At 44.3% G+C, this 14,591-nt stretch overlaps 1 protein-coding gene across 1 annotated transcript in view; it reads left to right on the top strand.

Moving 5' to 3' along the window:
* ITGA9 (integrin subunit alpha 9) overlaps positions 1 to 14,591 on the top strand; it is a 327,258-nt gene that overhangs the window by 260,434 nt on the left and 52,233 nt on the right. Inside the window, exon 23 of the mRNA XM_032354270.1 lies at positions 4,355 to 4,462. Coding sequence (XP_032210161.1) covers positions 4,355 to 4,462 — 108 coding nt within the window. The remainder of the gene's footprint in view (positions 1 to 4,354; positions 4,463 to 14,591) is intronic.

The following is a 14,591-nucleotide window of genomic DNA, read 5'->3' as shown; positions in this document are numbered from 1 at the left end:
ACTATTTAAGAATGTGAAACCATTCTTAGCTTGCGGACCATGCAAAAAACAACCGGTAGGCCAGGGATGGCCTGTTGGCCATAGTTGGCTGAGCCCTGCTGTGAAATAGAAATTCTCAGGCCTACACTGTTCAACCTGAGCATCTTTGCCTGTTAAGATAGAAGGACCTCAGCCTCATCCAGTCCCTTGTCCTCAGCTGACAAGAACTGGATCCAGGCTCCACTGGTGTAGCCAAGCACACTGCCAGGAGCTATTGATGATGTGAAGGAGATGGGCCTTGCTCACCCATGGTTCACCTTGACCTACATCCAGTGTCTCTCTGTTCCAGCTCCCAGAGCTGTCCCCTGCCTCTTCCCCATTCTTCCCCATGGAGAAGATGGTTCCGTGGTCTGGCATTGACTTTGGCCAATAATGACTATTTTCTTTCCCTATGGCCACTTCTAGGTGGACAGAGGGGGTGAGACATAATCATGGGGTGTGGGTCCAGAGAAGGAGGCAGCAAAACATTTGTGGGCTCTCACAAACAACCTCTCCCTCTCTCTAAAGTGTTCCCCCGGGGCAAGAGACCTCTGAAACCATGATTGGGGAACACATGTCCCCAGCTCAGAGAGTAGGTGCCTCCTGACCAGCTAAGCCCCTGCCGTCACCCCCTATGCTCCATTTCCAGAGAAAAGGGGAAGGTAGGGTTAGACCTGCTTTTGAGACCTCACAGTGACGCTGTGAGCAGGACCTCTGTGTTTCTAATCTGCTGCTCAGAAGTAGTTTCTTTTTTTCCCCATTGCTTTTTGCAAGTGGATAGGAAACAGATAAAGACCAGTTGTAGTGATTTCATTTAAATCACTTTAATTTTAATTAGTTACCCACTCTTGGAGTTTTTGAGGTATCTTACAACAAAAGATACAGTCCAGAAGGTGATTCAGAAGGATTCAAAGGACACACACTGTGTAATGAAGAGGGTACAGGTGTTAGGACAAGAGCGAGTCCGAGGTATACCAGAGATGGAAAATTCTTATCACCCTCTGGTGATAAGGGAAGGGAAGGGAAGGGAAGGGCGGAAAATAAAGGAAAAGAAAGGGAGAGAGGAGGGGAGGAGGAAGGAAGGAAGGAGAGAAGGAAGGGAGAAAAGAAAGGAAGATAGAAAGATCGATCTTGAGGGCATATGGTTAAGTCGTGTTTCTCTGAAGGCATCTTTATGGGGAACTTAAAGTTTAGTATTGAAGCAAAGAGCTTTCTTCCCATCTGACCTGACCTAGGATACAGGCTAGAGAATGCCGGGGGGGGGTGGGGGGGGGGGTGGGAGGGGGAGATGAGTGACAGCCATGCCGCTTAGATAAACCTCCTGATTACCAGTTTGCTTGAGGAAGTACACAGCATTCCGTTGAGGATTAAGAGAGTCGGCTGGGTCCAAAGATGGATAGCTTGTGTCGTTGATGGGAAGGAGATCCTCCTGGGTCAGCAAAGCTGACCGTTCCCTTGAGAATCTTCTGGTGATTCATTTTCTGATACAGTTGTCATTATTTTGACTGTCATGCAGAAAGGCCATGGGCCAGGTGGATGGTGATAGTGGGAGAGCATGGGATCAGGAAGTAGATAAAAACTCTCCTCTATGGCCTTATTCTGATAGCATCACTCCTGACAAAGAGCACAGGACTTCCCATATACAGTGATTTTTCTGTCTTTTAAAAGCTGTTATTCAACAAGCTATGTGATGGTTTAAAGACTTCACCGCAGACACCGATGGGAGAAAGGCAGAAATACTAGTCTTGGGCCTGGTTCCCATATCCCATCAAAGTTTTCTTAACAGAAACAGTACATGATGTTGTATTGACCACTGATAGCTTTTTTTTTTTTCATCAAGAGTCCATCATTTTTCTCACCTGAAAAAGAACGATGAAAAATAATACAGCTGCCACTCAAGAACATTTGCGAAGAATCAGATGTTGAGGCATGTGTTAAGAATAAATGAATATGGCAGCACAGGCCCTCTTGCCCATCTGGCTGTAGTACATGATAGTGTGCAAAGCAAACCCACTCTCTTCTCTACCCCCTCCCCCCAACTTCCTTTTTCATTGGGATTTCCCAGACGTGTCAGTAGTTTTCTTTATAATTCCGTGCTCCCGTGTTCCACTTCCAATTAGTTATTTCAGTTGTGGCTAGATATTCCTTCCTTTTCTTGTGTCTTAGGGCTGTTGTCTTTGGTGAATTTTGTTCTTTTCAAATCAAGAGATGGCAGGACACTTCCACTCCATCGTGTTTTTGTGCTTTGAAGCAGAACCCAACTATTGCAAAAAATGAACACACGCTTTTCTAGGGAAGAGCTGGCTGGAGCCTAGATCCTTATATGTTCTGTTGTGTGTGAAGACCTGGCTAGATTTCCATTCACCTCCTGGCTCTGCCCTGTTGACCCCAATATCAGAGACCCCTGAATGCCTGATTTTTCTCTCTAGACCCCAGGGCACAGAGCAAGCATCCTGCTTCTTCTCTCTTTTTCTTCTACCCATGTTTTTTTAAACAATAACGTCTTCATTGGGATCTCATTTACCTACCTTGAAGCTCACCCATTTAAAGCATACATTTCAGTGACTTCTAGTGTGTTTATAGAATTGTGCAACCATCACCATAATCTAATTTTAGAATATTTCCATCACCCCAAAAAAAGAACTCCATGTCCTTCAGCAGTCAATCCCTATGTTAGTTTCCTCCTACTGCTATAAGAAATGACCATGAACTCAGTGGCTAAAAACAATAGAAATGTATTATTGTGGAGTTCTAGAGGTCAGAAGTCTAACATAGGTCTTCCTGGGCTAAAATCAGGGTGTCAGCAGGGCTGGGTTCCTTTCTGGAGCTGCTGGAGGAGAATCTGTTTTACCCCTTCCAGCTTCTTCTCCGGGCTACTGCACTTTTAACTCAGGGTCCCCTTCATCTTCAGAGCCAACAATGGTCAGCTACATCGTTCCCACAGGCCACATCCCTGATTCTGACAGTCTCCTTCCTCCCGGTATAAGGACCCTTGTGATGACATTACACCCACCTAAATCACCCAAGATAATCTCTTCATTTTAAGGGCTACTGATTAGCCACCTTAGTTCTCCCTTGCCACGTAGCATATTCGCAGGGTCCATGGATTTGGGGACACAGATATCTTTGAAAGCCATTCTTCTGCCTGCCGTATTTCCCCTACTCCAGGCCCAGGCAACCCCCAATCTACTCTCTGTCTCTACACATATACCCATCTTTTTTTTTTTTTTTAAAGGTTTTATTTATTTATTTGACAGACAGAGATCACAAGTAGGCAGAGAGGCAGAGAGAGAGAGGAGGAAGCAGGCTCCCTGCTGAGTAGAGAGCCCGATGAGGGACTCGATCCCGGGACCCCAAGATCATGACCTGAGCCGAAGGCAGCGGCTTAACCCACTGAGCCACCCAGGCGCCCCAATCTACCCATCTTTTTAATCTTTATATCCCATTTCTTCCTTGAGTTTCGTGCTCAACTTTTGCTTTATCTCCTTTCCCTTATCTTTCTCTTTGTGGCTGCCATCTTTCCTCTCATTTCTCAGGAGATGATGGGCCTCTGGAGACAGAAAACAGGGAGGACTGTGTGGGGATGAGAAGGTAAAGTTTTACAGGACCAAACCCTGGGGCAGAAAAGAAATGCACAGAGGTCCTCAAACAGGATTAGCAAGGGATTAGCTGTAAATTACGTGGAAACCCGATCATCTGGATCATATGGTAAGAGCAACCCTTTCTGTAAATTACACCATTTGGCTTGGGCACAGTCCACTTTGTCTTCTCAGTTACCTCAAACTGTAAAAGGCAGGGCTTGGACCAGATCAGAGCTTCTCAAAGTACAGTTCCTGAGCCAGCAGCATCAGCATCTCCTGGGAACATTTACTAGAAATGCATGTCCTTAAATTCCCTCATGCCCTCCCCCCACCAGATCCACTTCAGAAACTCTGGGCATGACCCTCCCCCAGTATACATTTTAACAAGCCCATCTGGTCATCCTGATGCATGCTAAAGGTTGAGAACCACTGGACCACATGATGTCTATATTCCCACCAAGTGTAATAGTCTATAAGTAATTCCTAGGTACGTAAAAAGAAATGCAGTTTTTAGCAGGAAGAAGGCAAAAACATGATGAAAGGGAATAAGGTAATTTGAAAGTTTGGGAGTTTCAGATGCGTATTGGAAGGATTTCTGTTTCATTAAAGTCTGCCATTATTCGATATTTTAGTACACTTGAAGTCATGACCTTCGAGATCCTAAATCCTACAGTCTGTGGGAGTACCTACTGCATTCCATGAAATGAAGGTCTATATTTCTACTAAAATATGCTATGTGTGTCTCTCACCCACAGGTCTATAACACTGGGCCAAGCACCCTTCCTGGGTCATCTGTCAGCATCGCTTTCCCCAATCGGCTGTCACCTGGAGGGGCAGAGATGTTCCATGTGCAGGAGATGGTGGTGAGTTCTCGCTTGTCGTGGCTGTTGCTTTCAGACCAGAGCCAGCCCATTCACATTCTGTACATACTACCCTAAGGGCCCAGAAAGTTCGACTCATTCCAACCTTTAGAAATATACCTGGAGAAGCCCAGAGACACTCAACACCTGAATTTTTGCTCTGAGACAGTTTGGTTGATGACCTCTCTGTGGACGGGGAAGGGTTGGTTATGAACGTGGCTTCTGGGGTAGACTCTTCTGGCACTGGGGGCTCCCGGCAACCTTAAGGGTGTCTGATTGTCTTTTTCTGAGTGGAAGACCCATCATATACATGAAGATTTTCAAAGGTTCACTGAGGCTTAGAGGATGAAGGCCTAGTTCTTAAGACGGAAGTATAGATTGAAACTCCCATCTGTATCCTGAATGTGCAGTTCTAGTCAATCCTAAGTCCACTGTAGATTTTGTCTTAAGCGGAGTCTTGACTACTAATGTGTGATCATTCCCACCTACCTCCTTGAAACATTCTCCTGGCTTCCATGACATCACATTCCCTTGGTTCTTCCTTTCTCGCTGTTTATTCTCCTCATCTCCCCAACATCAACAGGGTTCAGGCTCATCTTTTGTCTGCACTCAGTCTCTGAGATCTCACCCAGGCTTATGGCTTTATATTCAGTGTGTAGTGATGACATGGGATATTCCTCTCCTGCCCAGATCTCTCCCATGAAACCCAGACTTTGATAGTCAGCAACCTTCAGGCCATCTCTACCCAGATGCCTGACAAATCTCCATGTTATCTAAAAGAGAACTCTCAGTCGTACCCTTCCCAGCCTGCTTCTCCCACAGCTTTCCCTGTCTTAGCAAATGCCTTCTCAGTCTTTCCAGTTACTCAGGTCAAAGTTACTTGGGTCATCTTTGATGCCTCTCTTCCCGCATCTCACATCTGATCCACCGGCAGCCCTAATGTCTCCGCCTTCACAACAAATCAGAACATTACCACTCTTTCCATGTCTGCTGCCAGCACCCCACCCTGGGTGACATCACCTGCCCTCGGTTATTTATTGCAGGAGCCCCTCCCCGGTGTCCCTGCTTCCGTCTTGGCTCCCTGCAGTCTGTTCCTGGCCCAGTGGCAGCACAAGCCTCCCAAAATGCAAGTTAGGTCATGTCAGTCCACAGTTCAGACCCTTTCAGTGGCTTCCCTGCCCCCCAGATTCTTCCAGCACCCTAGCTGGCCCCATAGTCTGTTCCCGACACAGTCTGACCATATTTCCTTCTTCTTCCCCCTCTTTCTACCCCTGCCATGCTGTCCTTTGCTGGTCCTAGAGCACAGTAGACACTCTCCCACCTCCAGAACTTGTCCTCAATCTTCCCTCTACTCAGACACCTTGCCCTCAGAGAGCCACACGACCTCCTCTCTCACCTCCTTCAAATCGGAGCTTCCCAGGGACACCCTCTCTGCCTGGCCTCAGTCCCAACACTCCTTGTGCCCCTTTGCTGTTCAGAGATCACCATCTCCTTCGTCACCAGCTGACATTCCGTGTGTTTTCATGTCTCCTCCTGGGCCCCTACAGTAAAAGGACAGGGGTTTCTCTCTGCTCACAGCTGTATCTCCAGACCCTAGTACAATGCTTGGCATGTAGTATATGCTCAGGAAATATTTGTGGGCTGAAAGAAAAAATCTGCAGTATAAAACAGACATGTTTACTTGGTCTTCATGAATTCAGGAATAGTTTGATATCGTTAAAGAAGTACCTCAGAGTGGGATGCCTGGGTGGCTCAGGGGGTTAAGCATCTGCTTTTGGCTTCAAGTTATCATCTCAGGGTCCTGGGATCAAGCCCCAGGCTTGGGCTTCCTGAACAGTGGGGAGTCTGCTTCTCCCTCTGCCCTTCATTCTGCCTATGCTCTCTCTCTCTCTCAAATAAGTAAGTAAAATCTCTTTTTAAAAAAAGTTAAAAAAAAAAAAAAAGTGACTCAGAGTGCTTTGCAGTCTCTAGCAGCTGGGTGTGAGGGTGACCCCTGCTGGGCAGGACTGGTGCAGGAAGCTCGAGTGGGTCACCGCACAAGGAGAACACATGCAGTCACGATGAGAGAATCATGAAATCATTGCTCTTCATATGAGCACGTGAGGGACAGCCAGCCAGACCAAGGGGCGGTCTCTCCACTGATAGCTTAAAAATCGGGGCAGTGAGGCCCACAGCCCATCACACATCTGAGCCTGCGTTTGAAGAGAGTGCTGCCCACAGGAGGTGCAGAAAGCTTTAGGTGATGGTGATAGCAGGGTTTGGCATCGCTGTCATTATGGGCCTGAAAACCTGGACCCCTCCTGCGTTGCCCACTCCATCATTACCATCCCTCACAATATTCCGTTCGTCCTCCTTGAAGTGCCCGTGTCTGTGAGCTTTGCTGAACCTGAGGAAGAAAAACCCCAGCATTCTATACCAGTGGCGTACCATGGTTTGAGCTTAGCATAAGGCTAGGGGTGCTCCTGTCTACCCTCTTAAATATTATTAGTCGTACCAACCAGGGTACCTATTCCCCAGCATCCGGTGATGTTTTTCTCCTGAGCATGCTCTGAGAGTTGTTCACAGAAACATCTGTGGTGTTGTATGCAGAATTTTTTCCTCACAGACAAAATTATTTGTTGACCCAAACAAGAAATTTAAGTCACTCAGTTTCTGAGGGTATCTCAGAACCAACTATAAACCCTTTTCTCCCAAGGAAAAGCCACCAGAACAGACTTTGGCACACATTTATAAATAGCTGGCTTGCTTGGGAGGCATTGGAAGTGGTTTTCCTGAAGATTTGCAGAACTGCATGACTGTGAGTCTAGCTGAGCGGATCCTCAAAAACCCGAGTGGTGTTGGCTGGCTTCATTCCATGGTTTGTGTTCTCAGAAGCAAACCCTTTGGATTTTCAAGACCGTATTTAGAATTCTCACAAAGTCTGTAACGGAATTTTCAAGAATGGCCAAACATTCAGTTGGATACACCAACCCTTGGTCAGAGGCTTTGGGCATTTTCACAGCACGTGAAATCCAGCTCGCTGGCAAATATCCCCAAGCAGGTAGTGAAACTACTCCATGATTGCAGGTGTAAAGCCGACAGGTGCTGCCATGCACGGCTGAGACAAGGGTCCCCAGGTACTTGTCTCAAGGCAGTCGGCAGCACGCCCTCTGCCCTAAAGCCCACAGGGCTGAGAGTGAGTGCATCCTTCAGCTCAGCTTAGTTCCCAGCCTCAACCCTTCGCTTCTTCAGCAGAGGCCGAGAATGCTCCCTGGAGCAAGTATGGCTCCTCACTTTGGCCTTCTGGGACTTAGAATGGAGCAGGGCTTTCCTTCAGGAGATTTGGGTGACTTGGTGCCAGTTGGACTTACTCCTTTTGGGAGAAACCAGTCCTTGTGGCCTGTACTCCACCAGATGATGACCCTACCGCCTGATGGCATTCCCTCCCCACCCCATGCTCAGCGCCGTCAGCCCCCAGTCTTGGACAGGCTACAGAGCAGCCAGCTACCTGTTCAGCCAGCTGAAGCCCCAGGGCAGCTAACAGGTGTTGAGAGGGGCCATCTGTCATCCCTTCCCACACCCCGTGGGCCCCTCAGATTGTTTCTCTCACTCTCACAGTGCCCTTCGCATCTGTTTTGCCTGTGGTCATTGTCCATATAGAATTCTAAGGGTGGGCATGCTGTCCCCACAGGCCCTGGGCCATCACCCCATCTACAGCCATGAGCCGGTGGCAGAATTTTCCAGCTGCTGGCTCAGAATTGATTCAGATGCCTCACAGAGGCTGTAGCTGTGGTCCCTGAGCAGGATAGACCTCTTGGGTTGCACCCAAGACTCTTGTTTTTTTTTTTTTTTTCCCCAGAGGGTTTCTTAAGGTCCAGCTTCCTGTGAGCAGATAGTGCCTTTGCTTGTATGGAAGAGATTGTTCCAGGGAGCCTGAGGAAGTGTGACCACTTCATACTCCCAGCCATGGTTCATGATCTTTCCCTACAGCAAATGTCCCAGGCCACTCCACCCTGCTGATGTTCTGTTTAGAAACAGAGCCATAGTGTGGTCTGAGGAAAGACTGTTCATTTCCATTGTCTCCCACCCATCAGGGTTGTGTGGCACTCTGTGGAGACACCTGGACTTCCCACTGCACAGCAAAATTGTGGGCAAGCCACTGTGAATATGGAAGCCAAGTCAAAATAACTATGAAAGAAAGAGTGAGCGAGAGGTAGGAATGACAGACTTCTTTGGTCCATGTAAGATAAAATCATTACAAATCATTAATCATTCTGGGTTTCTTCTGCAAACACAGTAGAAAAAAAGACCTGTTATGTGCCACGCTCTGATAAGAGGAATATGTCACACAGCACCAGAAAGTCAGTCTTTCAGGAGAGCAATCTCGAAAAAAACATATTTGCAATACCGTGGAACAAAGGCGGTCCCAGACCCGGGGACATACAAGGGTGCAAATCCCACCCCGGGAAGTGTACAGGAAATGCAGACTCTTTGAGTCAGGGCTTAAGAGGATATGTAGTAGTTTACCAGAAGAACACATGAGGGGGAGAACATTCTAGACAGAGGGAAAGGTCATTAGTTCTAAGTGTTCAGTGGAGGCAGGATCTGGTCCTCTGCTCTCTGTGCCTAGCTCTTATACAAATAGGCAAAGGTAAACAGTCTCTACACCTTCTCCAGAGTATACTGCAGATTGATATCTGGGCAGTGTGACCGAAGTAGGAAGTACTACACCACAGTCATTTCCTGTGGCAGTTGGTAAGTTAAGCATTCTGGGTGATCACTTCTGTGTCCTTGTGGATCTGCTCCTTCATTTCTCCTGACTTAGGAATGAGGAAGACCATCCCCGCTGCTACCAGAGGCTGTCTAACCACACGTGCATGTGGCCAAGAAATGACCCTGGGCTGCAGCAGAGGGCATTGGCTTCTGTGGGCCAGACCGCCTACGTGAAGCAAACCTTTGCTTCTTAGAGAAGGTTCCTGTTTCAAGTGAGGATATAACCTCTCACACAGCTTGATGAGAATTGGCCTGGAAAATGTAATGGCTTCACTTGGTTGTACTCTGTCTGCACAAACAAGCCTTTTAGCTGAGCCCCTGGGCCTGAGTCTCAGAAAAGCCAACTTAGCACATACATCACAAGCTTAATGGCATGTGGAGGGGAGGCCATTGGAACTTGGGTGGTCATCCCATCGCAAAGTTAAGTCTTACTCACAGTGTATAAAGTTCAAGGGCAAGGGTGGAAAGATTGTCTCTGGACAACTCAGACTTGACTTGTTGACACTGAAAACCTGTCTGTAAACAACTTTCTGATGCTGAAAGAGGAGGCTTTGGAGTTGGCTCTTGTAAATATGCAAGAAGGAAGAAAGTCCTAAATGATGGCTTACGGAGAGTGAAGGGCTGAAACTGTATTCTAGGTGAAAGTTGGGATCTTTCAAAGAACTCTAGTATTCGTCTAGATGAGACATTAAATAAATGCCGTTCCATTCTTTGTTCCTCCTACAAAACCATCTGAAAAAGTTTACCTCTCTGGTCAGTTCTACCCTTGCTTTTGGGCAGCAGTTCTGAAGAACTGACCTGATTCCAGAACGTGAAAGAGTTTGGGAATGAGGGATGATTTTCCAAGGAGACACATCAACAACTTTGCCAGAGGGCATCATTTAAGGTATTGATATCAATATGATATTAATACCAGTGTCCATTAGAATATATCTTAGTAAATTATAAATCCCCCCTCCCAACCCATTCATGTGCACACCAGACAGGGCTGCCTGTGATTTAATTTCTGCGAAAATGAGTCCGTTGATATGGGGCCCTCACTTAATTTGTGATGAGTCTGTATCCCTGTAAAGGAAAGATGTACCTGATATATCAGTAACCACGCAAAAGCTTAAACTAAGAAATAAAGGACTGAATTGCTTTCCCCTGGGATGATTTGGGGAAGCTTCTTAATGAAAGTAGTGTTGGGACCATTAAGACTAAAGAATGAAAAAATTTCTCCTACATAACTGACAAAAAACAAGTACCATTTACTGCCATCCTGAGGCTTTAATGGCCTGTATTCATGTGCTGTTGAATTTAATCCGTACAGCCTCTTTGAGGGGAGGTCATTATTCCAAGTGGAGGAACCAGGTCTCAGAGACTTGCCCAGCATCACACAGCTGGTAAGCAGTGGAGCTGGGTATGTTACCAGGTCTTTCTGGCTCCAAAGCCCATATGTCTCATACTGAATTCACTTCACACCCCTCCTCGGAGTGCTGCCCACTCCCCACTCCCCAGAGGCAGACACAGGCAGTAGAACAGCAGATGATGAGCAGAACGCCAAGAATCACTAATTGAGGAGCACCAACCCCAGAACAGGGAGGCACCAACTGCTATCAAATAATAACTGGGACGCCTGGGTGGCTCAGAGGGTTAAGCATCTGCCTTCAGCTCAGGTCATGGTCCCAGGGTCCTGGGATCGAGCCCCACATCCAACTCCCTGCTCAGCAGGGAGCCTGCTTCTCCCTCTAGCCACCCCTCCTTGCTTGTGTGGGCTCGCGCTCGCTCTCTCTCTCTCTGTCTCTTTCTCTCAAATAAATAATAAAATCTTGAAAAGAAAAGATAAACTAATACCAGAGGATGTAATACTGAAGCAAACAGAAGATTTTAGAATGAGCAAGATTGTTGTCATTAGAGAGATTCAGAAATAGTTTCCATGAAATAGAATAGCTAGCATTTTATGGATTTAAATTTTTGATCATTCAAACAAGAACCCCAGGATATGCGCTGTGTAGTAGAAGGGATAGAAAAGAACAAAGCAGTGGGTTGGAAACTTAAGGGGTTTCCCAATAACATAGCACAAAAAGACCCCCAAAAAGAGCCAGTTAAATTTATTATTCCATTATTTTATAGCAGTTTGGAATGGAGAGCCAAATGATCACAATATAAGAATTAGAAGGCAGGAAAAATGGAAGTGAAAGCAAGTCAAGATTCTTGACTTATTTGGGGAAGAGTTTCTCTACCAGTTAGCTCAAGACTTTGATAAAATAAAATATTTAAATACATAAAAATTTTAATGGCTCCTTAGAAGAATAAAATAATGTAGAACATCCAAACTACTAAAGATGAATTTTAAAGGAGCTCATGAAGAAAAAAAATAAAATACACATACACATATTTATATATAATAAGATGGCAAGAATAAGTCCAAACAAAATAACTGTGAATGAAATAAATGCCCTAGTAAATGACAGACTGTCAGATTGGATTTTTTAAAATCCAAACATAAGTTACTTATAAGCGATACAGCTTTAAAAAATGACCCTTAAGATATTTAAAAAAAAAAAAAAAAGGAAACACTAACAGAAAGCAAGTAAACAATATTAATGGCAAACAAAGTAGAATTGAAACAGAAAACATCATTAAACAGGGCCAAAAAATGCATTTCAAAGTGACTAAAGACCCAGTCTGCTGATAATTTGTAATATAAACAAACTTTTATGTAACCAACCATACAGCTATAAAACATATAAAGCAGTGCCTGGTAGAAATATAAGGAGTAACTGACAGTCACAGTCATTACAGGAAAATTTATACACTTTCCTCAAGTATCATCAGACAAGTAGGCATAAAATAATGGGTATTTAAATAATGGAACTATCAATTGTGATCTCTTAGAGAGACAGACACCAAGACAGAGTGAGGCAGCATGTCTGGATTTTAATAGTGGTCCCCTGCTTACCAGCTTTTGGTAACCTTGAGGAAATTACCTAAACTCTTCAAGTTTATTTTCCCCATCTGTCAAATGGGCTCATACCTACCACACATTGTGAGGATTGAAGAAGCTAATGTTTATGGAGCAACTTGTAGTTTTTAGGTTGTAAATAGGGAATGTGCATTCTTTTTAAACTTAGGTGAACATTCACAAATTACCCATGTATCCCGTCACAAAAGCAAACCTCAATAGATTGTTAAAGTCCAACACTACAGGCCACCCTCTGAGACCACAGTGTGAAAACTTGGAAGCTAACAACAAAAGTTAGACAAATAGCCAACCAAAAACATAACCACTTGGGAATTTTTAAACACCATTTGAATTAACTTTCTAGATAAAGAAGAAATCAAAGAGAAAAGGATGAACAAAAATGAAGGATAGTAAATTTATTCATTCCAAAACCAATGGGAGGAAGATACAATCCACACCAAGGAAAATACCGCTACATATACATAGAAAACAGGAAAGTCTGAAAAATGGGGAATAAATTACGAACATAAAAGCTAGAAAAGGGATAAATAAACTGGACTCTAAAAGAGTAAAGTGAGGATATTGTTAAAGTGGAAGTCATGATAGAAAACAAAAAGAACAATAACAAAAGTATTTCACATCAATAAAACCAAAAGCTGGGGTATTTTGTCTAACACAACAGACAAACCTATAGCAAACTTGATCGAGATATAAAAAGAAAGGATAAAACCAAAAACACTAAAAATCATAAACTACAATCATATGGAGAAGATTTGTTAAATTCTATTACTTTTCACAATTTAATTCCCATTTTAAAAAAAACTCAAAGAAATGCATGAAATGAAAAATCTAACTAGACCAATTACCTTAGGGAAAAAAAAAACATAAAAGTAACCAAAGACCTATATCTTTAAAAGGCACCAGGCCCAGGTAACTATACAGAGTTCTACTGAGCAGTCAGGGAATGTATAATTTCTGTGTTATATAAGCTCTTCCAGAGAGTAGAGCAAGATGAAAAACCCATCCTAGGAGATTAACGTATTCTGGTCATTAACCAGAAATAAGAGTGGGCACTTACCCAGAGCAGAAAACTGCAGGCCATACTCACTCTGAAAACAGATACAGAAGTTCTAAATAAATGTTTGCAAAGCCATTCCTGTTAGAAAAATATTTTTTGAGTAAAGTACAGTGTCATCCAGGAATGCTGTTGATTCTTTATGACATTGACATTGCTCATTATTAATGTGAAAAGAATTAAGAGTGAAATAACAGGATGATTATGAGGATGAGGACTTCCAAAAAGACAAAAATTAAGTTTAATATACATTTATGGTATTTTTTAAATTCCTGGTAAGGAAGATATGGAAGGAAACTTCCTCAACTTGACAAAAGTCCTCTCTCAGAAGCCTATACAATCTACAGGATAGAAACCTGATACTGGGATGTTAGAAGCTGTCCTACCTAAATGAGGAACAAGACATGAATTCCTGCTTTTGTCTCTTTGATTTAGTAGTGTTAGAGGTCTTAACAATAAAAAGAAATGAATGACCTTTATTGTAAAAAAAAAAAAAAAAAAAAAAAAGAACAATAGTATCCCTATGGCAAACAATGTTATTATTCCCTGGGAAACCTGAAATAATCAACTAATTAAAAGTGAGGCCTCATGAATGCAGAGAGTAAAAGCTGGGGGACACTTATACATTGCCTGACCTTTGAATGCCTTCCCCAAGCCACACACTGATCCATTGGCTAAGGACCAAAGCCTTACTGGACCAAGGTATTTATGCACCACCTCTGGCCAATAGTTGGCTGATCACTAAGCTTTGTTGCCCCAGGACAACCCCTAGGAAACCAGGCTTAAAAATAAGACAAGTAGGGGCGCCTGGGTGACTCAATGGGTTGGGCCGCTGCCTTCGGCTCGGGTCATGATCTCGGAGTCTTGGGATCGAGTCCCGCGTCGGGCTCTCTGCTCGGCGGGGGGCCTGCTTCCTCCTCTCTCTCTCTCTCTCTGCCTACTTGTGATCTCTCTCTGTCGAATAAATAAATAAAATCTTTAAAAAAAAAAAATAAGACAAGTATAGGGGCATCTGGGTGGCTCAGTCATTAAGCATCTACCTTTGGCTCAGATCGTGATCCCGAGATCCTGGGATCAAGCCCCACATTTGGCTTTCTGCTCAGTAGGAAGCCTGCTTCTCCCTCTCCCTCTGCCTGCTTGTGTTCCCTTTCTTGCTGTCTCTCTCTCTCTCTGTCAAAAAAATAAATTTTAAAAATCAAATAAAAAAATTAAAAATAAAGAAATACTGAGCAGAGATATCACACACTGCCAGAGAAACAGACTCCACAGAATTAGTCCAAGCAAGACACTAAACCAAGAGGCAAAGCAAAACAAACAACTACCACCTCCCAAAGCAGGGGAAATAATACAGAGTGGCC

Source organism: Mustela erminea, chromosome 1 (assembly GCF_009829155.1).
Source record: "Mustela erminea isolate mMusErm1 chromosome 1, mMusErm1.Pri, whole genome shotgun sequence".
NCBI lineage: Eukaryota > Metazoa > Chordata > Mammalia > Carnivora > Mustelidae > Mustela > Mustela erminea.
This window is presented reverse-complemented; position numbering and strand designations above follow the sequence as displayed.